General features: G+C 35.8%; 1 protein-coding gene across 1 annotated transcript; it reads left to right on the forward strand.

Moving 5' to 3' along the window:
- On the forward strand, positions 1-24,341 carry LOC112044891 (charged multivesicular body protein 7). The gene is made up of 11 exons (XM_024080886.2): positions 1-449; positions 1,371-1,590; positions 3,085-3,259; positions 5,470-5,636; positions 6,622-6,758; positions 8,147-8,234; positions 9,137-9,284; positions 10,326-10,487; positions 11,799-11,948; positions 14,915-15,059; positions 16,586-24,341. Exons 1-11 carry the CDS (start codon positions 181-183, stop codon positions 16,728-16,730), a joined length of 1,806 nt encoding a protein of 601 aa, XP_023936654.1. The 5' UTR covers positions 1-180; the 3' UTR covers positions 16,731-24,341.
- The last annotated feature ends 1,610 nt before the right edge of the window (positions 24,342-25,951 follow it).

Raw genomic sequence — 25,951 nt, forward strand, 5'->3', positions numbered from 1 at the left:
AATAATCAATCATTCATATTTCAACGTCAAAAAGTGACCAAAAGAAAAAGAAAAGTCAAACTGCAAAAATTAAAAATGCGTCGAAGTAAAAATACAGAATAAAGTGTCCTATATTTCTTTTAACCCATCCTGTGTGCCTTGATTGTATATTTAGCGTATTAGCAATAGAATATAATAACAATGGTGATAGCCGACGGATTTCCCGAGGACAAGTTACCGCAATGCTGGTCGGACGATGTGCGTATGAACGCACTGTTCGCTCCCTTCCGCTTGCGTTCCACGAATCCAGAGTCTTGGGAGATGAAGATGAAATTCTGGTCGGATATGGTGCGACAATGGTGCCGGTACAAAATGGACCCCATAGTGTCTGCAGCGGACGTGAGATGCGTGTTCCAGAGACGAGGGCGGACAGCTGCGTGTTTGGACATCGTTGTGGAGGAAATGTTTCGGTGAGTCTTTGTTTATCGAAGCTAGCGGACGCCCGCGACTTCGTCCGCGTGGAATTTAGTTTTTACAGATCCCTCGGGAAATAGTCGAAAAGTAGCCGGCAAACTTAAAAAACGTAATTGGAAATCGATTAATGCATACAAATTCTGATGTTAGTTAATAAGATAAAGTTGTCAGTACGATAACTCAGAGTCTGTTAAAACTAGAAAGATGAGATTTACTAAGAGTATGTAATTAATATATGTATATTAAATACATACTCTTATATAATAAAGTGGTAAAAGGTTCCAAATTTCAGCCAAATCGCTTCAGTAGTAACAAACACCCAAACACACATACATCCATACAAACTTTCACATTTATAATTTTGTAGTTACTTGTGTACAAAAGTGTTCTAAAGCCGATCTGGACGTATGGCTTGGAGCTGTGGGGCACAGCCAGTCACTCCAATGTTGAAATACTCCAGAGATACCAGAACCTAGTATTCCGCACAATACTAAACGCCCCCTGGTTCACCAAAACAGCAGACATGCATGAGTATCTTGAAATGCCGACTGTCAAGGAAGAAATAAGAAAGTACGCCATAAAATACAAAAGCAGACTACAAGAACACACAAATAGTCTTGCCAAATTGCTTATTATGCCTGGTAAGACCAAAAGGCTAAAGCGATCCACTGTGGATGAATTATGTGGTGGACAGTAATACCCCAAAAAAGGACCATAACACGAAGAGTCACTTAATGGAATGACCTTTAACTAGAAACATGATCTGCTATGAAAAATTCAGTTTATAGTCAAGCGACTGATCACTGATAGATGTAACTGAACACAAAAAAAAAAAAAAAATTTGTAGGATTGCTCATTAGAGCCATCACTAAAACTATGTGAAGTTTTAACATCATCCGGTTTTCTATTCACTGCAGGAATGGCGAACTGTCACCCATAACAAAATACCAACAGATATTACACAATGGGCCCGAAGGTTGGGTGAGGTGGGGGGCCCGCCTCGCGTTCAAGCCTGCAGCCCTGGCGCTGACTGCTGTCACATCTCTATTGCCTGCCCGACATGCCACGGATGCTAACGGATTGCCGAAAGCTAGCGTGGATTCCACACAGCGTTTTGTTTTAGAAAGTGCTGTGAAGGTGAGTTTTGTCTTTATATTTTACTAGCGGACCCGGTCAAGCTTCGCTTTGACTAATGTGCACTTCTTTTCTAACCTTACCCTACACTACCCTACTCCTACACTAGCCCTACTCTACCTCTACCCTACCTTACCCTTATATTTTATAACTAGCAGGTGTCCTGTGATTTCACCCTCATAGTTCTTGTTCCTGTGAGAATACAGAAATAAAATATAGTATACACTGACAAATAAAGTGGCTTTTTGTGTGGTAGAATTTTACAATAACACCATAAACTTTACCTCTTTAAAATAGATTAAGCAATTTCAAAAAGGGCACATGTTTGAAAATTTAAAATGTCTAGGAATTAAAAAAACTATTATTAGATATTTAAAATTGAAAATGTTGACATAATAATTCAAAAAATGTCTCTTGCTCATGAACAAAGACTTCACCATTACGTAAACATCGAGGCAATCCTTCTACTTGACGTAACGAATAAAGTGAGAAGACTTAAACGGACTAAACCATTTGAGTGTTTAGTCACTAGTGATAGTGTAGTGTCAAGTGCTACATGGAAAATCACGTGAACACTGCAACTTAAAGACATAATAGCAGAATAAAAATAGTGATAGTCAGTGAAAGACTAAGATTTTGTTATTGAGTACAAGAGTTATTGGACATTATCTTAGTATAATAATAATATATTATAAGTCTAGGTTAAAGATAAATTACTAATTAGTCACATAAGTAGGCTAGATCGTAATTTTATGAAGTACCATATTGGTACTATACAAGAAACAAAAAAAAATTAGACATTTTATATTTGTGAGATGTATAGAATATCTGACATGAACCCATTTCGAAGTTGATTTCATAAATAAGGAAACCAATGTCGAACAAAATGTTATGTGTATTGGTTTTATATATATATATATTTTTTTTTATTTTTTTTTTTTATTCTTTACAAGTTAGCCCTTGGCTACAATCTCACCTGATGATAAGTGATGATGCAGTCTAAGATGGAAGCGGGCTAACTTGTTAGGAGGAGGATGAAAATCCACACCCCTTTCGGTTTCTACACGGCATCGTACCGGAACGCTAAATCACTTGGCGGTACGTCTTTGCCGGTAGGGTGGTAACTAGCCACGGCTGAAGCCTCCCACCAGCCAGACCTGGACAAATTAAGTAATTAATTAACAATTAATTAATATTATAAATTAATCTCAATCTGCCCACCCGGGGATCGAACCCAGGACCTCCGTCTTGTAAATCCACCGCGCATACCACTGCGCCACGGAGGCCGTCATATATATATGTATATTCACAACTTTTGTCAGGACAACTGAATTAACAAATCAAACTGTAACCAAAATAAGACCTCAGAAGTGCAGAGAATGACCTTGAGTGTTACATCAAATGAAAGCTCTTTGGGTAGAGGATTTTAAAAATATTTTTATTATAATTTTGAAATATATAGTTTCTAAGTTATTAATATAATGATATTGGTTCCAGGACCAGGCCATAGAGTTTCTAAACAACTTCCCAAGTGGAGAAGATCGTATCGGCACCATCGAGGAGCTGATGAGAGCCAGCGGCTCCAGCTTCAGCCGCGAGGTGTTCGAGGTGTACCTAGGCTACTTGGTGGCTCAGGGGATGGCGGTCAAGCAAGGCGACGTTGTTAAACTTGGTATGTTTTTTTTTTTATATGGAGCTCGTTTTCCTCAGACTGTTCGTGAATTTGGGTGAGATACTGGTTGTTATATAATTTAAAACCACCATGCTGCAATATGTTTTTAAATTTTAAAAACTGTACACAAAAACTAAAGAAATGAGATGGAGTATTTATTTATTGGTAATTATTGATTATAATATTATATACTAGCGGACGCCCGCGACTTCGTCCGCGTAAAAATCGATATCTACTTTCAACCCCTATTTCACATTCTATTTTGCAAGTTTTATAACTTATACCTAATAAATAGTCCACTTATCATTTTACATTTACAAATGTACGTAGAAAAATTAAGGACTTTCCGTACAAACTTTCTACCACTACTTCACCAATTTCTGATTTTGTTTTCGCGACAAAAAGTATCCTATTATCCTTTGAGACCATAATCTACGTATTATGGTCTCAAATCGTCTTAAGTATCATATGAATTCATTCTGTAGTTTCAGCGTGATGCCCGGTCAAAAAAAAGGCAAATAGACAGACAAAAAATAGAAAGTAGGCTTCAGTATCTCCTACCTCTACTCTACTCCTACCCTACCCGTACCCTAACTGTATCCTACCCCTACCCTACCCGTACCCTACCCTACCCGTAATCTTCCCTTTCCCTACCCCTAGGATAGGAGTAGGCCCTACCCCTAACCTAGGCATACACTCCCCTACCCTGCCCTACCCCACCCTACCCCTACCCTACCTTTACACCTACCCTACCTGTACCCTACCCTACCCTACCTTACCCCTACCCTTAGCAAAATCGGTCCAGCCCTATGAGCGTGGTGCGATGACAAAGGAAAATAGAGACTTCTATGCTAAAATTATAATCTTTGGATCTACTGGACCGATTTGAAAGATTGTTTTACCAATAGAAAGCTACGTTATTTGCGAGTGTTTTAGAGTTATTGGCTATGTTTGATTCCCATATTCACACAGGAACGGGAACTACGTAATTGAAAGCGTGGGGCGTCATATAGCGGAATTTCTGCGTCTTTTAGAAATTTTGTATTATCTCCGAAACTATTGAACTAATTAACATACTATAAAGGGAAAATCTTATCTCCATAATATCCTTGTGATTATTAAATAATTTATTTTGATAAGGATTTAAGTTAAGTAGCATAAATAATGACGCAAACCTAAGTATATAAAATTTATAATTTTTAAAACACAAAAGGTACTTTATCTGCTAATATATAGAAGATAGATATATGGTGTCGCGGACTTTTTTGTAGAACTTTTAAAGATACATAAATCCTCTATACATTAATTTCAATTTTACACAATGGTTAAGGCAGCGCATGCGAATAAGTCTGCTTAAGAGGATTTTCGGTCCGACCTGTATGACAAAAACTGTGTTAACTCGGCGAATATATATCATACTAATATAAAATATAGCCTATAGCACTCCCCGATAATGTAGCATTCTACTGGTGAAAAAATTTTTGAAATCGGACCAGTAGTTCCGAAGATTACCCCATTTAAAAAATGTGACAAACTTACAAACTTACAAACTTTACCTCTTTATAATATTAGTATAGATATATTATAATTATTGATTATAATATTATATAATATTATACTTATAACTAGCTGACGCCGCGCGGTTTCAACCGCGTGGTTCCAGTTCCCGTAGGAATATGGGGATAGTATATAGCCTACAGCCTTCCTCGATAAATGGGCTATCTAACATTGAAATAATATTTCAAATTGGACCAGTAGTTCCTGAGATTAGCGCGTTCAATCAAACAAACAAACTCTTCAGCTTTATAATATTAATATAGATATATATTAATAGTAATTGTTGTTAGTGTATAATTTTGAAATAAGTTTGTTTATGCGGCTGTCTCAAGGAGATGCGTGACGTTTGTTTTTTTAATGAGTTTCACTGGCTTTATTATGTTGCTTGTAAAGACTCAGTATGGTTACTCTGTGTTTACAACAAAAAAAATAATTAAATAGTGATAATTGTTGTCTCAAATAGTGAAGGAAAAACATTGTGAGGAAACATGTCAAGTTTCTTAATTCTCTGCGTGTGTGAAGTCCAATCCGCATTGGGCCAGCGTGGGACTAAAGCCTAACCCCTCTCATTCTGACAGGAGACTCGTGCTCAACAGTGAGCCGATTATGGATTGTTAATGATGATGTTGTTGAGATGTATTATTATTTTTCAGCGGAACCAAACAAAAAAGTAACTCCAGTAACGGAATTGGACGAAGCGCTCGTCAAACTGATGTCGACCGAGACGCGACTGTCGGGCGAGGTGAAGCGACTGTCGCGAGAAGTTGCGACCGCCGACTTGGAAGCCAAGGCAGATCTGAAGTTAGGGAACAAATTAGCTGTAAGTATTAATATTATAATTGAGTTATTAGGTACAAGCTGACGCCGCGCGGTTTCACCCGCGTGGTTCCTATTCCCGTAGAAATATGGGGATAATATATAGCCGGAACACGGAAAGAATTTTTCAAATCGGACCAGTAGTTCCTGAGATTAGCGCGTTCTTTCAAACAAACAAACAAACTCTTCAGTTTTATAATATTAGTATAGATTTTGAGTTTTAGAAGAAAAACTGAAAATGTTCAGTTTAAATTCCTCAGCCTACAGTTGGCCACAAAAAAAAAAGACGTACCGCCAAGCGATTTAGCGTTCCGGTACGATGTCGTGTAGAAACCGGAAGGGGTGTGGATTTTCATCCTCCACCTAATAAGTTCCAGAAGTCCGCTTCCATCTTAGATTGCATTATCACTTACCATCAGATGAGATTGTAATCAAGGTCTTACTTGTAAAGACTAAAAACCTAATATTATGAAAACTAACAAATATTCACTATCAAGAGGTACCCTGATCAATATATCGATCAGATCTGTCATTCTCATATATACAGACCTTCTGTTTTGTGCCCTTAATTATAAGGCACAGATTCATCATCATCAAAATCAACCTATATTCAGCTCACTGAGCACAAGTCTCCTCTCAGAATAAGAGGGGTTGGGCCTTAGTCCACCACGCTAGCCCAATGCGGATTGGCAGACTTCACACACGCAGAATTATTAAGAAAATTCTCTGGTATGCAGGTTTCCTCACGATGTTTTCCTTTACCGTTTGAGACACGTGATATTTAATTTCTTAAAATGCACACAACTAAAAAGTTGGAGGTTCATGCCCCGGACCAGATTGAAACCCACACCCTCTGGAATCGGAGGCAGAAGTCATATCCACTGGGCTGTCACGCCATTTAGCTGAATATGGGTTGATAATGATCTTGTTAAGTTGACGATGAGAATGACCATGATGACGATTATGATGTAACAGGGAACTGTTTCCAGGCAAAGAACCACCTCCGTAAGAAGCTGAAAGCTCAGCAAAGGCTCGGCAGATGTGAAGCTGCGCTGGAGAACATCCAGGAGCTGGTGCTGCAGGCCAAGAACACTGACTTCAACACTGCAGTCGTTGATACTTACAGGTAAAGAGATATATTACAAAAAAAACCACATAAATTCCATAAAAATATCCATGTTCCCAGAAAACTTTCCAGTAGGAATAAGAATCACAACATATGTCTAAAACAGATTGGGTTTCTCAACCCTGTTAAAATTTCCAAGTGACAGCGAAACCCTTATTAACTAATGACCCCCCCCCCCCTTCCCCTAAAGAAAAAATATAATTTGACTGTTCAAGAAAATTAGGTTTTTATTTGAAGAAAAGTTAACACATACAGTACCAAAAGAAATGTCTTTGTAATATTACTATGCTTGTTTTTTGTCGCAAATGGATTCAATGTTAGGAGTAATTTTGGACAATTTTAATCTTAATTCTGACTCCGTATCAGTTATCAAGCCACCATTGTCAAATCTTGTCGCGAACCCCTGTCGTCGAATGGCGAACCCCTAGGGGTTCGCGTACTCCACTTTGAGAAACCCTGGTCTAGAAGATAGAAAGGAAAATGTAGAATATCATTGTTTTTCATTGACTAGAGGTGACCATTGCTATTGGTTGACACTTGTTTTGTTAAATTATTTTTTTTCTAAATAAATATGTGCATTTCTTTTCTTTTCACAAGAAATCTCGTAGTGCACATCTTAAGTCTACAGCATACATCTATTAAAAAGTGGATGCACAATCAGCAACCAAAAAACGTCCCCACTCAATGAGTGTCAAACACATCATCTTGGCACTCAATTTAGTAGTCGCATTTGCAAATTCAACCTTAAACTCAATCCTTAAGATGTAATTTTCTCTGCATTTCGATTTTATTGAATATTGGACTATATTTAAAGGCTTTAGATATAATTTTCTTTACCAATAATTCTAAATCTGTCAAAGCAATATTGGCCAGTTTTTAAGTGAAATTTTCTACATGATTGTGCGTTCTTTTATTATAAGAGGTCAATGGTCTACAGGAAAGAAAGTGATCTATAAAATAGAATAGAATAGAATAGAATCTCTTTATTTGTCCACACAGAAGTAATAAAATAAAAATAAACAAACAGAACATACAATACATACGTCTGGTCGTGGACAAAAAAGGTATCCACCTCAGCACGATGCCACAGCGAACTGTGGCGCTGGTTTTCAAGTGAAACCTTGTGTGTTCACGGACCTGCCTACTGGACGTGTCTTAATTTATAATATAATTTATACTAAGTAAAATAAAATAATGAAACAAAAAAGAACAGAGTCAAAAAATAACAAAATTAACATATTTTAAGAAATTAAATTTTAGGAAAATAAATTAAAAGGAAAAATCAAACAATAAATACGAGTAACCCGTAAAGTGAACGATCTGCCAGAAATAGAATAATGTCTGCTTGTTTTATTTTTAATTCATTGATGGTTTGGTTTTTATTGCAGGACAAGTGCCCAAGCCATGAAACGCACCATGAAAGATGGTGGCTTGGAGGAAGACTCTGTGTACGACACCATGGATAACCTGAAAGAAGTTAGTATCTGTCTAATAAGAAAATATTGCAAGTGTTGAAATATAGATTCTTAGATCCATATTTCTTTACATAAAACAATACATTGATTATAAAACAAAAAACTCAAGAATAGTAGACAGACATTTTTTGTTATTCACAGTCTTGTACCTCGTAGTGTTTACGCTCAATTATCTATTAATTGTTTAGTTAGGTATTATTGTGTACATAAACAATTTTCATGTTTCTTTTATTTAGTTGATATTTTCATATTTTAGCAATATTGCAATAAATACCTACTAAAACTTGATAGGTGTTCTCGCGAAGACAGTTGAACAAAGAATGCCGCCATGACAGCCAGCATCGTCTTTTATAGCCCCACTCTGTGTCAACACCAATATGGCGTCTGCCGCCATTATTGGTGTTTGTTCGTGGCCGGAAGTCATTGTCCAACCGTGTTCATTACATTCACTCATGTTTTCTATTTCAATTAAATCAAGTGACATTATTTTTATAACTAAGATTATTATAGATCACTAGTAATAGCTGAGCTGTGATAGCCCAGTGGATATGACCTCTGCCTCAGATTCCGGAGGGTGTGGGTTTGAATCCGGTTCGGGGCATGCACCTCCAACTTTTCAGTTGTGTGCATTTTAAGAAATTAAATATCACGTGTCTCAATCGGTGAAGGAAAACATCGTGAGGAAATCTGCATACCAGAGAATTTACTTAATTTTCTGCGTGTGTGAAGTCTGCCAATCCGCATTGGGCCAGCGTGGTGGACTATTGGCCTATCCCCTCTCATTCTGAGAGGAGACTCGAGCTCAGCAGTGAGCCGAATGTGGGTTGATGACGACTAGTAATAGCTAACACAAATGACTGAGAATCACCCTGCATCAAAAAGAAAATCTATAAACATTTGCAGGTAATGGACAGTTACAATGAAGTGGAGAAAGCACTCGGTGGCACCCTGGATGACCTGGACACGGCAGAGTTGGAGCAAGAGCTGAATGAGTTACTCTCTGGTTCAGGCCCCACGGGAGGCACTCCGGGGAAAGAGAAGAGTAGAGTCGGTGAGCTATTAAAGCAAGAGTTATATAGTTATACAGGGTGCTCGGGAGTATTTCCCCCATAACTTCAACGGAGGAGTCCACTTATAGGACCTTTTTTTTTTTTTTACTTCGTAGGGGGGAATATCCTCATGGACACCCGTTTGGGTACCGGCTAAAAACCCTCCTACCTCCAAAAACACTTATCACTTATAGGAACTGGACTGATATTTTTTTTTTACTAAAAAGTAGGTAGATTTACAAGACAGGTCCTGGGTTCGATCACCGGCTTGGCTGATTTAGGTTTTCTTAATAGGTCCAGGTCTGGCTAGTTACCACCCTACCGGCAAAGACGTACCACCAAGCGATTTAGCGTTCCGGTCTATCTATGGTTCTACTATGTCGTGTAGAAACCGAAATGGGTGTGAATTTTCATCCTCCTCCTAAGAAGTTAGCTTGCTTCGTTCTTATATTGCATCATCACTTACCATCAGGTGAGATTGTAGTCAAGGGCTAACTTGTAGAAAAAAAGTTTTATTTCAGTCGTTTTTTTAGCAGCTTATATTAGCTTTACTTGTAACTATGTATGTAAGAAAATCTTGCCATCTTAGTTTAACCCACTTCCTGGTCTTCGATTAGGATGAAAATTCCATCTTAGGTTGTATCGTCACTTACCATCAGGTGAGATTGTGTTTAAGGGCTGACATGTAGAAAAAAAGTATTATTTCAGTCGTTTTTTAACACGCTTATATTAGCTTCACTTCTAAGTATTTATGTAAGAAATCTTGGGTTAAATTTTGCACACGCTCTTAGTTCTGATGACAATACATGACTAGTTAATAAACGTCATCACAAATCCAATATGGCGGCCTCCCCAAGATGGCTGACAGGCTGTTTGAAATCCACCCCCATGATATGGATATTAAATGAAAATGTTATCAGGAATACGAAAAAAATAGTCACGTGACTTAAATCCAATAAGGCAGGCTATTTGAAATGTACCCCTACAATATGGGTATCAAGTGTGTTTTTTAGTTTTTTTTAATTCATGTTATTTTCTCACAGGCCCACTTCCATCCCCACCGAACGAAACTCCAAGGAAGCCCCGGAGGAAGACTGAGGACTTTGTGTTTGATGGAGAGGAACAGATGCTGGCGGAGCTGGACAAGTTGGGAGCTGATGAGAGCGGCTCAGCCAAGAAGGTAGCAGTGGCTGAGGATGTTGAAGGTATGCAGAAGCAATAGCCTAGAGCCGTGATAGCCCAGTGGATATGACCTCTGCCACCGAGTCCGGAGGGTGTGGGTTCGAATCCGGTCCGGGGCATGCACCTGCAACTTTTCAGTTGTGTGCATTTTAAGAATTTAAATATCACGTGTCTCAAACGGTGAAGGAAAACGTGAGGAAACCTGCATACCAGAGAATTTTCTCAATTCTCTGCGTGTGTGAAGTCTGCCAATCCGCATTGGGCCAGCGTGGTGGACTATTGGCCTAACCCCTCTCTTTCTGAGAGGAGACTCGGGCTCAGCAGTGAGTGAGTGACGCGATATATTACCACTGTATTATATCACTGCAAATGCCAATCACGCTGTTATCTCTATGAATGACGTCACTTGCTAATGTGTTGTTTCGCCAGCAAAAATTTTACGTAGATATTTTTTTATTTATATTTTTTTTTTATTGACGGGACAAAATAAAATATACTTTATAATACTTCAATAATTCAGTTTAACTGTTTAAAAAAGAGGCAAGTAGCTTATTAGAGGGGAACAGGAATATTGGTAATACTTAAAAGACTAGAGGACGTCTGCGTCAAATCGATGTTAACTTTCAACCCCTATTTCACCCCCTTTTCGGACATAGGCTGACCGCTGGTCAGCGGAAGTGTTTTTTTTTTTATATTTTTCTTTTTATAAAGAATATTTGCCATATCTTTTTAAATATGACCAATATTCCCATTCCCTTCCAACTAGTCGGGGAAGACTGTATTAGGAGGGGGTACGACAATAGACCAACGGGACGGGGATCGAACCACCACCCCTCGGTGATGAGTCCGACCGCTCTAACCGTTGAGTTATTGAGGCTATATAATTATATTGTTTATGTATGTTTTATAGTTTATCTGTACTATATTATGGTAGTCAAACCAACTCTTCTCGGACCAAGGCGCGTTTGGAACCTTCTAACTTTAATTTTAAGTTTTCGACTATTATTACCACCATTAGATTAAATTCAGACATAATCCTGACATTTCAAAAGTGCTTGTAAACTAAGCCTAATTGAAATAAATGAATTTTGAATTTTTGAATTATAACTGACTAGCTGACGTCGCGCAGTTTCACCCGCGTGGTTCCCGTTCCCGTAGGAATAAGGGGATAATATAGCCTATAGCCTTCCTCGATAAATGGGTTATCTAACACTGAAAGAATTTTTCAAATCGGACCAGTGGTACCTGAGATTAGCGCGTTCAATCAAACAAACAAACAAACTCTTCAGCTTTATAATATTAGTATAGATTTTGAATTATCTTTCTTCTAACAGATACATCGCCACAATCAAAGCCAAAGAAGAAGGAGAAGTCCCAGGAGTGGGATCCCACCACCAACAGGAGCGTGGACACGTGGGGCAACCGGCTCGACAGCCTGACGGAGAACTATGGAGAACTTCGCCAGGACAACAGACTGCATCCTGGTGAGTTGCACAACTACTGTGTCTCCGTGTATTTGATACATAGATTATTCTATCTAAACCTATACTTATAACTAGCAGACGCCCGCGACTCCGTCCGCGTGAAACTCGATGTGAGCTTTCTACTACCCCAATCCTACCCCTACCTACCCCTACCCTACCCCTACTCCTACCCTATTAAACCCTATCCCTACCTACCTTACCCCTACCCTACCCCTACCCTACTCCTACCCTACCCCTACCCTACCCAACCCTACCCCTACCCTGCCCCCTACCATACCCCTACCCTACCCCTACTCCTACCCTATTAAACCCTATCCCTACCCTACCTACCTTACCCCTACCCTACCCCTACCCTATCAAACCCTATCCCTACCCTACCCCTACCATACCCCTACCCTACCCCTACCCTACCCCTACCCTACCCCCTACCATACTCCTACCCTATCCCTCACCTACCCCTACCGTACGACGATTCGAAAGTACCACGAAACGTTTCATAAATATACCTTAGTGACGCCTATTTCGCAACGGGCCATGCAGCAGAAATCGTAATATTATAATATCGCCATAACTTCAAAACTGAACGTCCAATTTTAATCATTCAAAGACCAAATATTAACTACATAAACTGTACTTAGTGATGAAATCATTTATTTTGATAAGCATAAGTAAAATAAATGCGTTTAAATGTAGTCCAAAAAAATACAAATATTTAAAAAAAAAAATGGTTGTTGTGCCTCACTCGACATAGATAGGTATAGTGTGTCGCGGACTTTTTTGTAGATATTTATAAGATCTACAATTAATTAGAACATTTTATGGTTCTATCTTTTATAGTTTAGGCAGCGTACGCAAAATAAGTAACTTTTCTGGTTGATTTTTTACACCTTGTGTCCGAAACCCAAATATCTTACGGAACCATATTTTTTTTCTAAAATAAAATTTAGCCTATGTTAATTGTGGATAATGTAGCTTTCGAATGGTGAAAGAAATTTTAAAATCGGTCCAGTAGTTTTTGAGCCTATTCATTACAAACAAACAAACATACAAACAAAGTTTTCCTCTTTATAATATTAGTATAGATAAAACAGCCCCCTAGCCAAGTGGCATGTCGATTCTCTTTCTACGATCGCTAACGCTTCGATAACTAGAAAGATGTATGGGAATGACATTTGCCATCGACAGGTCACGTGATCACGATCTGTCATTTACATACATTTTTCTAGTTATCGAAGCGTTAGCGATCGTAGAAAGAGAAACGACGTGCCACTTGGCTAAGGGGGCTGGTCGGATTCTGTACATTTATTCGTAACTAGCTGACGCCGCACGGTTTTACCGGAGTGGTTCCCGTTCCCGTAGGAAAACGGGGATAATATTATATAGCCTTCCTCGAAAAATGGGCTATCTAATAGTGAAAGAATTTTTCAAATCGAACCAGTAGTTTCTAAGATTAATGTGTTCAATCAAACAACCAAACAAACAAACAAACAAACTCTTCAGCTTTATATAGTAGTATTAGTATAGATTTGAGATTTTACTTATACCATTTGTAACATCAAACGTTACCGTGGCATAACGGACGCCAGCGCCATCTAGAATCTATACTTATAATACGAATTCTGTACATTCTGTACATTGAAGATACGTTATAAATTTTTGTTGCAGGGCATTATACAATCTATACAGAAGCCAAAAATATTTTTTTTTTGATTTTTTTGTCTGTATGGCTGTCCGTATTTTTTTGTTATTCGGGCATCACGTTGAAACTACTGAATGAATTCAAATGAAACTTGGCACGGTTTCAGAACATAATACGGAGAAGGTAGTTTTTTATTGCGAAATAAAATAAGAAGGCGGTAAGATAGGGGGTTGGAAAATCCTTCATTTTTAGAGTTACAGTTTTAATTTTTTTTTTATAAATCGAAATATAATGTGATTCAAAAATTTTTAAAATTAAACCTCTTAAGTGGTGAAATAGGGCTTGAAAGTTTACATCGATGTCCACGCGGACGAAGTCGCGGGCGTCCGTTACTGAATAATGTACGGAACACGACGGTGTCGTAGTCACTCTAAATACAAAATTCAAAAAGTAATACATTCTCGAGTCAGCACGACACGAACCGTCGCATCAGTAATTTTCAATATTATTCAAGAAGAATGACGTCTTTAAATGTTTGAATGATGTTTTTAAATGTTTTAAAAACTGTTCACAAAAACTAAAGAAATAAGATCGAGTATTTTTTATTGGTTATTAATGATTATTATATTAATTTACGTAATAAGGATGATGACAGTTTTTTAAATTATATATAAATTAAGAGTATCCTAATAGCAAAGCAATTTTGTTAAGCAATAAAAGCAACAGGGTATCTGCGATCATTACTTTCGGAGCTACAGGGATTTAAAGGGTCAGATTTGCAGCGCTGCCGCGGATCCCTGAAAAACGCCCCATGCAAAATGGTACGAATTAGTGGCTTGCTGATCGTTAGGTTTGTATGGGCGTTCAAACACAATTAGTAATATCTTTGTTATTTATGCGTTTGTGTTTATAGTTAATTTATTAAAAAATGTCACATTTAATGTAAGAAAGCTAAAACTGTATGAATTTTCATCGAATTATGATGAAAAAAATTTAATAGATTTTGAAATTTTATAATCTCATTTATTTTGCAAATATCCAGGCAATTGCTTTTTATGTATAAATTAGTTAACGTTAACCTTATTTACCCGAATGGATCATAAAAATTAATATATTCAAACCTAGTCATCATTTAACACAAAATTTTGAAATACAAATTATGGGATGTTGGTGACTCGAGACCGTTTTGTTTGGGAGTCCGTGCAAGAGATGACGTTTAGCAGTGGACGTCCATCGGCTGATGATGATGATTATGACTAGTCCTTAAGTAATTAGTCTGAGTGTGTAACACATGCACCACAATATATATTTGTGAATATATCCCCAGGTCAACCGCTAGACGTGGACTTCTCGTCGCCGCCTCGCCACTACAGCGCCGAGTTCCAAGTGCGCGACCACAAGGCGGCCAACGGCGTCTGGCTCTTCAACAGCAAAGACGGCGACAACCTCACCCCCAGCACGGAGTACAGCAGGTATCCATCATCATCATCATCATCCATCAGTCAATGCTGGATATAGACCTTCTTTTAACTGACTTCAAAAAAAGGAGGAGGTTGAAAGCTAGCTGACGTCGCGCGGTTTCACCCGCGTGGTTCCCATTCCCGTATGAATACGGAGATAATGTATAGCCTATAGCCTTCTTCGATAAATGGGCTATCTAATACTGAAAGAATTTTTCAAATCGGACCAGTAGTTCCTGAGATTAGCGCGTTCAATCAAACAAATTAACGACAAACTCTTCAGCTTTATAATATTAGTATAGATTCATCGCAAAGAAACATTATTGTATGTTTCTTTGTGATTTATATGATGATAAATACAATAAAATTACTAAAAATGCACAATAGGCGACCTTATCGCTAACAAGCAATATCTTCCAAGCAACCTAAAGAAGAACAATAATAAAAATAATGAAGATAGGGTATACAGAAGTAATATATGTATAAAAGGAAATAAAATTCAAATTTAAGGCGTATATATTTTTTTTTCAATGTTTGTTACCTCATAACTTCGTCATTCCTTAACCAATTTAAAAAAGATTGGTCCTATTTAATTTTCATGAAAATTTTCACAGCAACCTTATGTTCAAATGAAAATAACGAAATTGCCTGTACTGAGGCGCTTTCATTACATAAGAAGCTACTCGTAGGGCACACTAAAAATAGAAAAATTAAATATTTTTAACAAAAAAATTCAACCGACTTCAAAATCACAAAAAAACTTAAAAGCGTAAAATAACATCGTATGTGCTACCTTCTGGTCACTTGGAAGGCGGTAACGGCACTTTGAAGATTTTATATAGACTTGCAAACATTGCGGAAGCGAGCCACCAACATAGGGAAATGCATCGAGACTAAGACCAAGGCAGCAGCTAATAAATTCGGCATTCTAAATATGGTGAAGCGGTACCTCACATCCTCAAACTAGTTACATAGGGACTCGTACAATATTCACGAACAAAATTGTCTGTCATATTATGAAGAAAACTAACTAAGGTATATTATAATAATAATAATAAGTTTCTTTATTTATGGCTACAAAGGCCCATTGGCTAGTTACAATCTTAAAAATTATGTTAGTAGGTACACAAATTACATTTAAGAAAATAAAAATTAATAATAAACTGTCTCACCGCACCAAAACAGAAATAAATTTCTGCAGGATCGGCGAGTCATTCTTGCTGGCTAGATATTTGAATTGGGTAACTCTTCTTAAAGAAGTCCCACTGAGACTGATATTATATCTTACTAGTGAACCCGGTCAAGCTTTTCTTTGTCTTATGTGCGCTTCCTTCCTACCTACCCTACCCATACCCCTACCCTACAAATGATTTATACAAACTTCCACCCCTCATTTTAGGGAAGAAAAGAAAGTAGCCTATGTCACTCTCCATCCTTTCAACTATGTCCACTTAAAAAATCTGTAAAACTTGAAATTAGTTCTTTGCTATTGTATCTTAATCTGTGATTAAGTTTTCTAACCAATTAATTTCTTCCAGTTCAGAGAGTCCAGGCAAAGCATCGAGCAGTCACTTCCAAATGGCCCCGGGGGGTGAACGGAGAAAACCTGACCCGTGGCCCAAAGACGACAACCTGGAGGACCTGGAAAGGAGGTTGAAAAACCTTAGAGGTTTCAACCTATAATGTTTAGTTGTCATCAACCCATATTCAGCTCACTGCTGAGCTCGAGTCTCCTGTGTACGAGGGGACAGGCCAATAGTCCACCATGTTGGCCCAATGCGGATTGGCAGACTTCACATGCAGAGAATTAAGAAAATTCTCAGGTATGAGACATGTGATATTTAATTTCTTAAAATGCACACAACTGAAAAGTTGGAGGTGCATGCCCCGGACCGGATTCGAACCCACACCCTCCGGAATCGGAGGAAAATAATATGTGATAGTACCAGGCAATCATACATTAATGGAGTTTATTATAAAACATCCTGGCGTCGAGTTATGTTATATATTGATTCCAAGCCAAGCGATTTAGCGTTCCGGTACGATGTCGTGTAGAAACCGAAAGGGGTTTTTTCATCCCCCACCTAACAACTGGTAAAAAAAAATACATATAGATGAAACTAATGAAGAATTACTTCAGTCGCTTGGTCAATATATGAAGAACACTGACTGAACATTTTTAACTGACTTCAAAAAAAGGAGGAGATTCTCAATTCCAGTGTATGTTAGTTTTTGAAGCGTTTGTAGAAAGAGAATCGATATGTGACATGACTAGACCGTCAGGTCTAAAAAGGCGACAGTCTAAAGGTCATAGCTCATTAGAGCCACCAGGCACCTGTCGGCTATGTATATTCGGATCCAATCTTTGTGTCATTTCAAAACTTTGTGCGTTAAGCTGCGCACTGTAACCGGTTCAAATCGCAAGGTATCACCGGTTTCGATGGGGCGCGGCTACTTTATGTATAAACTGCGCGTTGGGATACCCGCAGCTCATTTCAGAGACGTCACAACGATTGCATCAGTGATTCAAAACATGAGCCCCTTCATTGATTTTCATAATATTTTCCTTTTTGCGATGATATGAATGGTTATTTTATAGAAATGACATTATTTTACATCAAGTGACAGTGATTTTTTATTTCTACAATAATCTAACGTGATTATTTAAATGAAATTTCGTAAATTAACGATTTTTCGATTAAAACAAAAGTTCCTACTTACTACTGCCATGCTACTAGTATATTACTACTATACTATATTATTACTACTAAAGACTAATATTACTTTACGTAAAATTACCATAAACATTTATCACTATAATACGAATTTTCTGTAACCTTGCGTTTAGTGTGTCCACTAACACGCTTCGAAGTTATTGAATTGATCTGCTGGCGCTGACTGGCTTTAATGAGCTATTACCTTTATCTGTAAAATAAATAAAAAAGGTTTCATCTGTAAAATGTCTTTCTTTATATAAATAATAATCTTAGAAAATTTCAAAATACAGGTTCTGTGTGTAAAAATTAGTTTTAATTTGTTGAATAAGTCTTTTAATGGCTTTTAACTAGTCCCAGATCATAATTCAGGCTTCCACTCTAAATAAAATTTATTATTGTGTAAATAATTTATAATATACTTGAATTAACTATTTTTTTTTTTAGCTTGAGTATGTTTAGTGACAATTATAAAAATTACACAAAAATAATAAAAATGTGGTTATGATATAATATTGTACATATGTATTTGTAAACCTATAAATTTAGTGTTATAAAGTGTAAAAAATAATATTTTTTAACTTAGGTACTATATTATAAAATTTTAGATTATAAAAACGCTTGAACAGATCTTAAAATTTTAGCTAAGACACAGAATACATAATAATGTAAAAGTGCAGAAGATTCACTCGACGTAACTCTGCAAATAAAAAGCGACTCTCGCTACAACACAATAAGGCGCATTTCGGTTTGAACAAAATTGATGGCCAACCGTTTTATTTACCTACAACTCTATGCTGGGGAGTATTTTCCGTAACTCTGGGGTTATATTCTTTAGAGAAAATTAATTGAAAATGTTCAAGGAACACATGTTCTAAAATTAACATTTTAAGTAAATAATATTTCTTTTGTAAATAGATCTTAAAATGTGTCCCTTATACGCCTATAACCTTATAATTATGACGTAGCCAAGATTTTCGTATTTTAAAATGCAAGGACAGAAAAAAGCATGAGTTATTTGGATAGATAGATAGATTTATTAAAATTACTTCGTATGAAAATATAAAAGCTTTTTATTTTTTAGTTAAAAAAATAATTAGTTATGTAGTTCGGCTCCTATAAGTTGACTTCAACTTGAAGTTATGGGAAATCCGAGCACCCTGTATAGCTAAGAATAATCTCGATCACGTCAACTAGCAGACTCCCGTCTTTACCCGCATAGTTCTCGTGGAAATACGTGAAAATATAGCCTATGTTAATCGCTGATAATGTAACTTTCCATTGGGGAAAAGAATTTTTAAAATCGGTCCAGTAGTTTAGGAGCCTATTTTTTATCAAAAAATACCTCTTATTAGTATTAGTTTAGGTAGTCTTCATTTTTTTAGAATCTACGGTGCTACAGACAGATACCTAACACCCCTCTTTTTATATTGGAGGTTAAAATTAAAAGCTGGTAAATATGGATTTGGTTGAATTTCCTATAGTTAGTAAGATTTTGTGTCATGTTTGTAATTTATAAAATACCAGGATATCATAATATATTCAGAGTTATAACGTTTACTGGCTTCCAATAGTTGACTGGATTACATGAAAATATTAATTTTGAAATATGTTTTTGACAATACGAGCCAAAACGCCTGTCGGCCATGACAGTCTATATTTCAACTGTTTCATGACGTCACTACAATAAATCCCATTTAAACGGAGCGTTTGACAACAATATTAGTTGACAATTAGTTCGACGTTTAGTACATCAAGGGTGTTAGTGACGTCACGAAATGGACGACAGCATTTTTGACGTTTGGAAAATTTGAAAAAATACGTGATATTTAAATTAAGTTTTAAAAGAAATCCTTAACCCTTCGGATTTGATTGAATTTCCTATAGTTATTAAGTTTTTGTGTAATGTTTGTAACTTTTGAAATACCAGGATATCATAATACATTCAGAGTTGTAACGTTTACTGGCCTCCAATTAAATTGTTTTCATCATCATATCAGCCGATGGACGTCCACTGCAGGACATAGGCCTTTTGTAGGGACTTCCAAACATCACGATACTGAGCCGCCTGCATCCAGCGAATCCCTGCGACTCGCTTGATGTCGTCAGTCCACCTGGTGGGGGGTCGACCAACACTGCGATTTTCAGTGCGGGGTCGCCATTCCAGCACCTTGGGACCCCAACGTCCATCGGCTCTTGCTACTATGTGCCCCACCCATTCAGCTTCACATGTCTTATACTTGACGCCCTACGCGGATTCGCTCGCGTAGTTCCCGTTCCCGTGGGAATACGGGGATAAAATATAGCCTATGACACTCACAAATAACGTCGCTTTCGAGTGGTAAAAGAATTTTCAAAATCGGTTCAGTAGATCCAGAGATAATCCTCTACAAACACCACAAACTTTACCTCTTACTAATATAGAAGTACCAGGATATCATAATGTATTCAGAGTTATAATGTTTTGTAAGTATTAGTATGTATAAAATTAATAATTTGTTTTAATAGATAAATAAATGTAGGAACTGGGATACTATTTGTAAAAAAAATGCTTAGTGACAATTATAAAAATTACCTAAAAATATCAAAAAATGTGATTGTGTAATATATTAATGTTTTTAATTTTGAATAGGGATGATGACAGTTTTTTAAATTGTATAAAAATTAAGAGTATGCTAATAGTAAAGCAATTTTGTAAAAGTAACAGGGTATCTGCGATCATTACTTTCGGAGCTACAGGGATTTAAAGGGTCAGTTTTTGTGGTACTGCCGCGGATCCCTGAAAAACGCCCCATACAAAATGGTACGATTTAATGACGTCGTAGGTGCATAATGATCGTTAGATTTGTATGGGCGGTCAAACAAAATTACTAATATCTTTGTTATTTGTGCGTTTATGTTTATAGTTTATCTATTAAAAAATGTCACATTTAATGTAAGGAAGCTAAAACTGTATGAATTTTCATCTAATTATGATAAAAGATTTTTAATAGATTTTCAAATATTATGCAAATATCCAGACAATCTTTGCTTTTTATGTATAAATTAGTTAACATTGACCTTATTTACCCGAATGTATCATAAAAATCAATATATTCAAACCTAGTCATCATCCCTATTACGATTTCCAAAATGTGTGATTAGCATAAGTTATGTGTTTTGTGTAATCGTGACGTAGATAGGAATGAAAATATTTTGAAAATTTAAAAAAAAAAAATAAGCTGCTGTCTTTGTACTCAGGGTTATAATATCTCACTCCAGCAATTACTGTTAGCAGTGCTAACATGCGACCAAGTGTAAAGAAATAGACAATTTTTTTTTTTATTTTTTTTTTAAGTATCTTGCATCTTGTATCAAGATACTACAAGTATCTAATACATCACTGAATGTGAATGTGACTCTGAGTGACAGGTGTGAAAACACCAAAAAAAAAGCTCGTTAGTTTATAGCCCGACTCAGGATTCGAACCTTGAACCTCGTGAACCGAAGTCACACAGACTAACGATTGGACCAACGGCGGTTAAGTATTTTAATCATAATAATGCTTATAAGCAATATTTTTTGTAATTAATACGCACAAAAATTTTTAATGTGGTGATATTTTTTTATTAATAATAATTTTCGTCTTTATTAGTTTTACAATTTGTAAAATAAATTGATTGTATTGTAAAAATAATGTAAATTAACTGTAATATTGTGTAAATATGTTGTATTATAAAACTGTATACCTCACCGCCAGTATAAAGTGTTTTTTTGATTATTCATCATCGATCTCATATTGAAAAAGTGGATGCACAAAAAAACCGTCCCCACTCATTTAGTGCCAAACACAACTTCTTGGCACTCAATTCAAGTAGTCGCATTTGCAAATTCAACCTTAAACTCAATGCTTAAGGTTGAATTTGCTCTGACTTATGGATTTTATTGAACTGAACATTGGACTATATTTAAAGGTTTTTAGGGATAACTTTCTTTACCAATAATTCTAAAACTGTCAAAGCAAAATTTGCTAGTTTTTAAGTGAAATTTTCTATATGATTGTGCGTCCTTTTATTATAAGAGGTCCATGTTATTCATCCTTCTTGGTTGCAAAGAGTTTGTTGGTGTTGTTTAATTTTTTTCATAAAAAAAAAACAATTTTAAATTGAAAAATTCTACTGTATTGTCAGTAATGTCATGAAAATGTTATTCTATTCAGTTGTCATAAAAGGACCTACAAGATTTTGTATTATTTCCTAAGTAAATTAATATTTAAAAATATAATTTAAATATTTTGTGTGCATCCTATAAATAACGTGCGATTCTTAAGTATTTGTCAATTCATCCAAATGGTCTTCCAAATCAAGAACATCAGAAAAATTCCAATGCTTGATAAAGCTTTTTTGGAGCCTAGTGAAAAAAAGCTGCATTTCCGACGGTGGGTTGAGGAATAGCCCCTCGAATGTGTTAATACAATATTTGCTGTTCTCTCGGTGATTGAAAATTTACCAGATTATTGTTAAAAGTTAGATACATACGTGTTGCTGAATTGTGATTTGATTGCAATACATATGGATCTATATCAATTATGGTTAAAAATGGTTGGATGGTTTCCTTTTGGTGTCCAGTACGGACCTGTACAGTGTACAATGGTTGAGAAATATTTGTTTTGAAAACTAGTGGAAAAAATTTTTGTTCCGAGGATGGATAAAAAAAACAGTCGTTTCGAAAAAATTCGGTCTTCTGATTGAAAATGTACCAGATTATAGTTAAAAGTCAGATACATACGTGTTGTCGTATTATAATTTGTCTGCAACACGAATGGATCTATAGGTATCAATAAAATAGTGGTTAAAAATGTTCGATTGGTTTGTTTCCTTTTGATCAATAATATGCCGTCCAGTACGGACCTTTACAATGGTTGATACAGCTTTGTTTTGAAACCTAGTGGAAAATGTGGCTAGTGAAACGAACACGAAAAAAAGTATTTTAAAAAATTGTTATTTTTGATTGAAAATATACCAGATTATAGTTACAAGTTAGATACATACGTGTTGCCGAATTGTAATTTGGCTGCAACATGTATGAATCTATATCAATTGTATTTCAAAATGTTTGGTTGGTTGATTCCTTTTGATCGATAATATACCGTCCAGTACGGAACTGTACAGTGGTTGAGAAAGCTTTGTTTTGAAACCTAGTGGAAAAAGTTGCTGTTTCGAGGGTGGGTTGAGGTGGAGTAGTCCCTCGTAAACGCAAAAAAAACAGTCATTTAAAAAAAATAATCGGGCTTCTGATTGAAAATATACCAGACTATAGTTAAAAGTTAGATACATACGTGTTGTCGTGTTATAATTTGGCTGCAACGCGTATGTATCTATATAAATTGTAGTTAAAAATGCTTGATTGGTTGTTTCCTTTTGATCGAAAATATACCGTCAAAACAAAGCTTTCTCAACCATTGTACAGGTCCGTTACGACCTCTAAAATGGTTGAGAAAGCTCTGTTTTAAAACCTAGTGTAAAAAAGTTGCGGTTCTGAAGGTGGGTTGAGATGGTATGGTTTAACACGGAAAAAAAATGGTCGTTTCCAGATGATAGTTACAAGTTAGATACATACGTGTTGCCGAATTGTAATTTGGCTGCAACACGTATGGATCTATATCAATTGTGGTTAAAAATGTTTGGTTGTTTGTGTTCTTTTGATGTCCAGTACGGACCTGTACAGTGTACAATGGTTGAGAAAGCTTTGTTTTGAAAACTAGTCGAAAAAGTTGTTTTTCCGAGGATGGATGAAAAAGTCTTAAAAAAAAATCGGTCTTTTTAAAGACCGGTTAAAAGTTAGAGACATATAATGATAATTATATCACACGAATGTGATAGTAAAAGGCTTGCTTGCGTTTCCATTAATTAAATATAATTTTTATTTACAGTATTAAGTTTACATTAAATTATTAAATTAAACTAAATCTTACCTATAAATAAAATATAAAAACAACATCCAAAGCCATTATTTACATTAGTTCTTAATATTTTATATTTTAATAAAAATTTCAATATTTTGTCAAAAATATGTCGAATATTATCTTGTAGGTATCAATTGTGGTTAAAAATATTTGGTTGGTTTTTGATCGAAAATATACCGTCCAGAACGGAACTGTACAATGGTTGAGAAAGCTTTGTTTTGAAACCTTGTGCAAAATGTTGCTATACTAATAGCATTAACAACTGAGTCTTAGGGCCATAAATCATTTCTCTATATCTATCTCGCTTGCACTTATGGGTCTTATGGAGCCGTCTAGTGAAGGGTGTAACAATGAAAGACATATTATCGATAAGTAAAGTTTATTATCGTATCTTGTTCACAAAATTAAAAAAATTAACAATATTTGATTTAATATAATACATATTTCATATTATATAATTATTAACTAAATAAAATTAATCTTCATCTGAGTCTTCATCATCAGAATCTTCGTCTTCTGCCAAATTTATTATATATTAGTATCCATAGTGCGCAACGAGTAACACATGAATGTATTTATTTAATTGCAGTAAACACATTTATAGCAAAAAAAATACGCAATGCAATTACATTAGAAACCGACCAATCAGAATCGTCCAAATCATTATTGACTCATCATTAGCACGTGCGCAGGTAGCCGTTTATCGATAATTAGGGTGCGCAGGTAGGCGCGCTGCACATTCCTATCTTTTTTGACTTTTATGACCGGACGACTCAGATGATAATGCGCATACTATAGTGACACGAACACGAAAAACAGGAATTAAAAAAATACTTTTTTTTTTATTGAAAATAAACCAGATAGTTACAAGTTAGATACATACGTGTTGCCGAATTGTAATTTGGCTGCAACACGTATGAATCTATATGAATTGTGGTTAAAAATGGTTGGTTGGTTGTTTTCTTTTGATCGAAAATACACCGTCTAATACAATGGTTCGTACACGCAAAAAAAACAGTCGTTAAAAAAAAATTGGGCTTCTGATTGAAAACATACCAGATTATAGTTAAAAGTTAGATACATACGTGTTGCCGTATTACAGTTTGGCTGCAACACATATGGATCTATATCAATTGTGGTTAAAAATTATTGGTTGCTTGGTTGTTTCTTTCTGATCGAAAATATACCGTCCAGTATGGACCTGTACAATGGTTGAGCTAGTCATTCGAACACGAAAAAGGAATTAAAAAAAAAACCTTTTTTTATTGAAAATAAATCAGATTATAGTTACAAGTTAGATACATACGTGTTGCCAAATTGTAATTTGGCTGCAGCACGTATGAATGTGTATCAATTGTGGTTAAAAATGTTTGGTTGTTTGTGTTCTTTTGATGTCCAGTACGGACCTGTACAGTGTACAATGGTTGAGAAAGCTTTGTTTTGAAAACTAGTCGAAAAAGTTGTTTTTCCGAGGATGGATGAAAAAACCAGTCTTTTAAAAAAAATCGGTCTTTTGATTGAAAATATACCAGGTTATAGTTAAAAGTTAGATACATATAATGATAATTATATCACACGAATGTGATAGTAAGAGTGCTTGCGTTTCCATTAATTAAATATAATTTTTATTTACAGTATTAAGTTTACATTAAATTATTAAATTAAACTAAATCTTACCTATAAATAAAATATAAAAACAACATCCAAAGCCATTATTTACATTAGTTCTTAATATTTTATATTTTAATAAAAATTTCAATATTTTGTCAAAAATATGTCGAATATTATCTTGTAGGTATCAATTGTGGTTAAAAATATTTGGTTGGTTTTTGATCGAAAATATACCGTCCAGAACGGAACTGTACAATGGTTGAGAAAGCTTTGTTTTGAAAACTAGTGGAAAAAATTTTTCTTCCGAGGATGGATAAAAAAAACAGTCTGTTCAAAAAAATTGGACTTCTGATTGAAAACATACCAGATTATAGTTAAAAGTTAGATACATACATGTTGCCGTATTACAGTTTGGCTGCAACACATATGGATCTATATCAATTGTGGTTAAAAATTATTGGTTGCTTGGTTGTTTCTTTCTGATCGAAAATATACCGTGCGGTACGGACCTGTTTGAGAAAGCTTTGTTTTGAAACCTAGTGGAAAAAAGTTGCGGTTCACACGGAAAAAATCGGTCGTTTCCAGATTATAGTTAAAAGTTAGATACATACGTGTTGCCGAATTATAATTTGGCT

Source organism: Bicyclus anynana, chromosome 26 (assembly GCF_947172395.1).
Source record: "Bicyclus anynana chromosome 26, ilBicAnyn1.1, whole genome shotgun sequence".
NCBI lineage: Eukaryota > Metazoa > Arthropoda > Insecta > Lepidoptera > Nymphalidae > Bicyclus > Bicyclus anynana.